Here is a 6,610-nt window from a genome sequence, read left to right on the forward strand (position 1 = left end):
TAATTAAGTTTTTTTATCAACTAAGATTTGTTTGAAAATGTTTCCAACTTGAATTGACTGAACTTATTTAAAAAGTGGGCTTACATTAAAAAGTGCAATACGACAAGCTCAAGTTTCATTTGTGGGCTGTATTACATTATACTTTTTGAATTTGCCGAGGGCCATTTCAAAATGGACCGCGGGCCGCATTTGGTCCCGGGCTGTAGTTTGGACACCCCTGATTTACATCAACAAAACCTACACACAGGAAAGGGAAAACTCCAAAAAGCATTTGGTGGAATATTTGAGATGAGATACCAGGCTGCGGTCTTCTAAACATGTCATTTGAATCTTAACTGCATGTTGTTTGATCCATTACTGTCCCTTGTCATATGTTTATTTCATCGTACATATTTCAAACCATATTTAGACTAATGAAATAAACGTTTTTTTTTGGGACCATTTAGTAGGATTAGTGAGTTGTAGGGTATTTGGTTATTATAAGGTGTTTTATAGCTTCTGCACTTTTCTATATATTAAATCTACCCTTTCCAATGTGAGTAAGTGTTGAGATATTTTAAATACTTTCTGTTTAGTTTTCCTATTCTCAAGCTTTGGAGATCTTATTCTGTTTTCCTCATTTCACATATCTCCATTCTGTGTTGTGATCTTCTGTTTTCCAACAGTCTGCGAATACATTGAATTCAACTTGAAAGCAGTCATCTAAAAGAGGGTCGCAACATCAACACCAAATTGCTAATTCCCCATGTCAATAACAATGTGGTTCATGTCAGCGGTTACCTGGGGAGACCTTTTACCTTTGATCTCCCATCTGAATGACGCTGCATTTATTTTCTTTGATATTTTGTAAAGCTTTTCTGCATCAAGGGATTTGGGATAGAAATGTATGACAGCAAGGTTCTTATACCCCTCTTTAGGACAGACCCCTGTGGTCCTAAAAGTACTTCATCTTTGTTTCTACTAATGGGATATCTCCAAAGGGAACATTACTGCAGTTCATACTCTCAGCGCTGGGTTTTTGTTCACTTCCTCCCTCTGCTTTCTATCATTTTTTTTGTTGTTGTTATTTTGTCCTTCTCCAGCTCTGTGAAAGCCTTAGGGGGAAGTGACGAATCCAACTCTCACACAATACTGATTCAGTCTAGGCTGGAGTGGTGGAGGCTAAAATAAACTCATGGGCATTTTTCCTGTTTTTCAGTTAGTTTCTCACAAACAAAAAGCCACACAATTAAAGTCTAAGTACCAGACAGTAAATGCAGTCGGACGCACGATTCAAAATTACTTTCATCTTTTCAGGTCGCTGCCCATAAAGTATTTTTGTTCCATGACTATACTGCCGCCATTTACAGACTAACTTACTTTTTTTAATTAGACAAATGGTAGAAACATTATTGCACCTTATGATGGAAAATCGAAATCATGATTGACAGAATCTCCTCGACTTCTTCAAGCTATTTATTCCCTCTCAAGTGGATGAGTTTTTGAATGGATAGCAATTTGTGATATTCATCCATAATGTACTATATTATACAGGACTAAGAGTTTACTGCCATGCTGGTGGTTAAGTGAGACTGTTTTGCACTGCTTTGAGGCAAATGCTCTCACTACCATATAATACTAAGATGAGTAGAATGACAATGATAGCATGCTAATTATTGAGCATTTTTTAAATGTCCACCATCTCATTTTAGCATGTTAAAATCTGATAATAAGCACATATTTACTGGAAGAGCACTTTATCATGTTTAATCTATACCATAGAGCAGGGACCTCAAACTCAAGGCCCGCAACTTCATTTTATATGGCCCCGCAAGAGCTTGCAAAGAATATAATGCGTTTATTATACGGTTACAGAAGCAGGTTGCCCATAAACTACATGTCCCACAATGCATCTCGTTTTGTGACACGCCACTGAAGAGACTTGCAATTATTTGCCCTGGACTTCTGCTTTCAGACGTAGTTAATTACTAAGTTATTATCCTATCCAATAATAATCCAATTCAGAGGCAATAATATAATATAATACATTATTTTATATATATATATTATATATTTATATAGTTACAACCGGCCCTTTGAGTGCAACCTTTATGTGAATGTGGCCCGCGATGAAAATGAGTTTGACACCCCTGCCATAGAGTATACAAGAGGACAGTTTTTTCAAACACGTCAGCGTGTTGGGAGAGTTCACTCTTTTGGATTTTAGCCTTTGCAGACCCTTTACATGCACACAACCTATAACACACTACAGGAGAGGGAAAACCCAAAAGAGCACAACAGGGCTTTTAATCTTGCTCAGTGACGCTGAAAGTTATTTACAAATATTATATTATGAATTATATATCCAGAAATATGTTGTGATAATTTGCATGTTGGGTTCTGTATATTACATGATCTTTTCTACATGAAGAAGCACAGATGTAAATGTCACATTTGTGTATTTCACACTGATTCAAAATCAGTGGGTGCTGAAAGCTGTTCTTATTCTTAGCCTTGCACACAAAATATCATTCATCCCTGATTACTGCACGCCCGCAGGCAGAATCCCTGCTTGTGCTTTTATATCCCACCTCTAGATATCAGCGGAGCCTTTCCCCTCTGCAATCAGACCACTGTGACAATTCACTCATTACATCTGAAGCCCCAGAGCTGCTTTAAAGCCTTCCTCAGTACCCGTCCGTTTCTCTCACTACTTCATGAAACCTCACATCTTCCTAACCCCATACTGTGATGGTGGCTCCCGTCTCCTAGCAACCAGCCCTCTTAGAGGAGGTGACAGAATTTGAGTGGGCACCCTCACCTCTCCGCATACAACCCCTTCCCCCCCACCTCCCTCACCCTCACCCTCCCTTCCCGGATGCTCTTCATGTCAAGTAAACACGTCTCGCTCTGTGGTGCAGTCGGCTTCGTGCACTTACGCATTGGGGTCACTGTATTTAAATGGTAATGAGCCTGACTTTCGTTGAACTTCATGCATAAATATTTGAATCACAGTGTGAGTAGCTTCTAGTAAAACCGGTCATAGTATGACCCCAAAATTACTTTTCCGTGCAGGGTATTGGCCATGGCCAACATCTTCGTCAATTTCTTTAAAAAAATGTAGTTAGTCCACCATCAGTTACAGTCATAGTTGGCCATTCAGTTTCTCAGTGCAGCCATGAGTCCTAAAATAAAGGTAAATCTGTTTTTGCATACTTCAGGTTTACTAATGTGCAAGTCCATTTTTTTTATGTTAGGTGTCTGAAATAAGGTCTGTGGTGGTTACTTAAGCTGGTTAGATTTAAACTTGATGTTCCACAACATAAATTACATCAGTAAAGAGCCAAATTGTGAATTTCTATATCTTAAAAACGGTGTTGCTAAGTGAGATTTCTAAACTTCATTCCACCAAATATTAGCTGCTTTTAGCTAAGCGACAGTGATGAAGTCATGTGACCGTGCTGTAGTGAGTTTATTTTTCATTTATGAAGATTGCATTGACGCTTTAAAAATCATAAAAGTGGTGTGGATATGTGGAGATTATTCTGCTGAAAAAGACATGTAAGTATCATAAATGTTTGTTTTCCACAGAGTCTTTTTTAATGCAATATTCGAGTATCCAATGGAAAAATCTCTGTCTTTTTTTCAAGGGAACCATCATCCAGCATGCTCGTATATCAAAAACGAAGCTTTCCAACAGCTCATTGTAATATTCTGTATCGAGAAGCCACTTGTGGAAAGGAAGGAAGAAAATGTTCAAACGGTGGAAATACAACTTTCCTGTCAGTCAATTGAACCCATTAGACTTTTTACGTTGACCTACATTAGGAGGATTATCTGTAAATCAGTGTAGCCTAATGTCTTTTTTTGAGGTATCTTTGCACCAATGTAAGATAAATGTTTCTAAAATACACCCGCCCTAGCTTTAACTTGTAATTTGTTGTCAGGTGATAAGTTATTATTTAGATTCAGAATAAGTTGCCAGGAAATCCCAATAACATTTGTTTTAAAATGTCTTGCATATTTTTCAGAGACATATGCGCTTGGCGGTTGCAAAGTAATGTAAAAAATATGCATAACAGCTGTTGCTTTTTCTGTAACTAAAGTGGCAAAAAAGGTGCCTATTAGCAAGTTTTCCTGTAATCTTTTTTTGGTAAAACTCTTAATCAAGTAACTAAATAAAACACTAAGTTACAGGGAGCTATCTAACTTTTGAAAAAACCACAAGTTGACAATGTTAGCTACCTTAAGCTAATGGTCATTATGGCAGGCGGTGTTTACTTTAGTTCAACAAGTCATTTGGGAGCCATAAAAAAAAGTATTCTTCCTTCCGAAGTTACTTTAAAGCACCTTTTAAATGTGTTATGGATAGCGTCCTTTAAAAGGACCTCAAACACTTAATAAACAACATCAAATTCAGTTTGCAAGTAAGAGACATTTGAGCCATTAAGTCAGTGATTTAAGAGAACACTTTTGGTACTGTGCATACATTAAGTCAACATTAAGAAATATTAAAAGGTTTTGTCTTTATTGAGTATTGCATTGCCTCTTATTGCCTGATATAAATGTGCATATTTCGTATGGCTGCGCATATTTATTTGTCAGGGATTCAAGTAAAGGTCGGAGACTTTAATCTAGATTTTAATTATGAGCGATAACTTAACCCTCTGAGGTTTTTTAATGTAAATCCCATCAGGCTGCGCTCACATTTGTACTGGCTGCAGCCAGGAGCTGCACACTGGTGAGATATGACGTGAGTGGTTGCTAAATGGCAGCACTTGAAATAGCCTACCTGCCATACTGCTCTTCCACTTGCTGATACGATCACGACCGCATCGGAAGCATTTCAGCACCAACACGCTTTGGGCAGCTCCTCTGTTTTCTCTTTTCCTCCAGGACGTACACATCTGCAGGATAAAGTGGAACTTGAAAGACAACGTTTCATTAAAGTTGCATTTTTTATAATTTAGGAGATGGATATTAATCGACCAGCAAATGTGTCCTTTTTTGATTTCGTTGGAGGAGTTCAACTTCTCCAGGGGGAGGAGATCAGGACAGCCATGCCTGTTGTTCTCATTGGGATCTGCGTGTCCGGAGCAGTTGGGAATTTGCTCGTTTTGCTGATTTTGATCTGTGACTTTAGAAACAAAAGGGGCTCCGAGGTGAAAGTCCTCCTCTCATCTCTGGCCTCCTTGGACTTGGCGATCTTGCTGCTGTGCGCTCCTGTGCGCGCGATCACTTACTACAAGCAGACCTGGACCCTGGGCAGCTTCGTGTGCAGCACCACGGACTGGTTCCAGCACTCGTGTGTGGTTGCAAAAACTTTACTCCTTGCAGTCACAACAAGAGCCAAACACACTTTGGTCCCCAGTCCCAACACGGGTTCCCTGAACATCCCAACGTGGATCCATGGAGCCGTGGTGATTACCTGCGTCGTGTCCATGATGTTTCCAATTCCCCAGATGCTTTTCGCCTCTCTGGTGCCTCATGCCCGAGACACTATTTGCGTCTACAAAATGCCAGCGTGTGCAGCCGACTTCATGAGTTTGTTCTACAAGATTTATCCAACTGCATGCTATGTGGTGCCGGTCATCTTCACCATTGCCTACTACACCAAAGCTCTGCACACCGCGGTGAACCACGCACCTAGCCCGCAGCGCCAGAGCAAAGTCACCCTTGTTTTGTTGTGTCTGAGTGGAGCTTTGGGGCTCATGCTGCTGCCAGAGTGGGGCACGTTCACCTGGATCAGGCTAGGGTACAACAAGCCTCCCGTGGGTTTGATCATCTTTGCGCAAGTCATGGTTTACGCTTGCAGCTCCTTCTCTCCGGTGATCCTAATGACCATGTACGACGACGTGCGCCAAGGACTGGTCCAGATCTGGTTCATCGCGTCCTGCAGAGGGTCGAAGCAGCTTCCCAGCAACAAGTGTCAAAAAACGGAGGGAAATGGAGCAGAAGTGGGGGCCAATTCCGTGGAAAACGCAATCGCACAGGAGGGGGAGATGACCATCCCAGATGTAGAGCACTTTTGGACAGGGCGCAGGAATACGCACGTGGAGGTTGAGCAGGATCCGGTTCCATGGGAGAGAGAAGAGAAAATGTTATAGAGAATCAGATGTGAAAAGTGTTTTTTACTCGGCTTGTTTCTAGTGTGTTGACCCACAGTGCATACCCTCGTTGAACAGCTGTTTGTGTTGTTATTAGATGTGAAATAAAGTATTTCAGTGTTTCTCTTTTGAATATCTGTTATTGCCTGCAGTTTAAATCAACTGTATTAGAGGAGCTTTGTACAAACCAATGTAAACATTGAGGACATTATGTCATATTTTGTTGTGATTGTGTTCATGGATAATAAAACATTCTCAAATATGGACTGCTCTGTTGTTTTTTTTGTATCAAAGCTACAATCACTCAGCCTACTTTAATCACGGATAAAATACAACTCAACCATCAAATCTCTCCATGCAATTGTTATGAGATGACATGCAGAGATCATTTCTCCATATTAAAAATCAGAACTAATCCAGCTGCATGTTTTAGGTCAATCATGTCATCAGCATTTTTGGCAGATTTGGTAAGCAGTGGTGTAAACACTGTTCAATGTGTTTCTTTATTTTTCCTCATTTAGCAT

General features: G+C 40.1%; 1 protein-coding gene across 1 annotated transcript; it reads left to right on the top strand.

Moving 5' to 3' along the window:
* Nucleotides 1-4,952: 4,952 nt before the first annotated feature.
* Nucleotides 4,953-6,175, top strand: LOC307012978 (G-protein coupled receptor 151; the record flags this gene model as incomplete). The annotated part of the gene is made up of 1 exon (XM_079640185.1): nucleotides 4,953-6,175. The coding sequence occupies one exon, from the start codon at nucleotides 4,953-4,955 to the stop codon at nucleotides 6,084-6,086; it is 1,134 nt and encodes a 377-aa protein (XP_079496311.1). The 3' UTR covers nucleotides 6,087-6,175.
* Nucleotides 6,176-6,610: the final 435 nt, after the last annotated feature.

This window comes from Notothenia rossii (genome assembly GCF_949606895.1).
Source record: "Notothenia rossii genome assembly, chromosome: 7".
NCBI classification, from domain to species: Eukaryota; Metazoa; Chordata; class Actinopteri; order Perciformes; family Nototheniidae; genus Notothenia; species Notothenia rossii.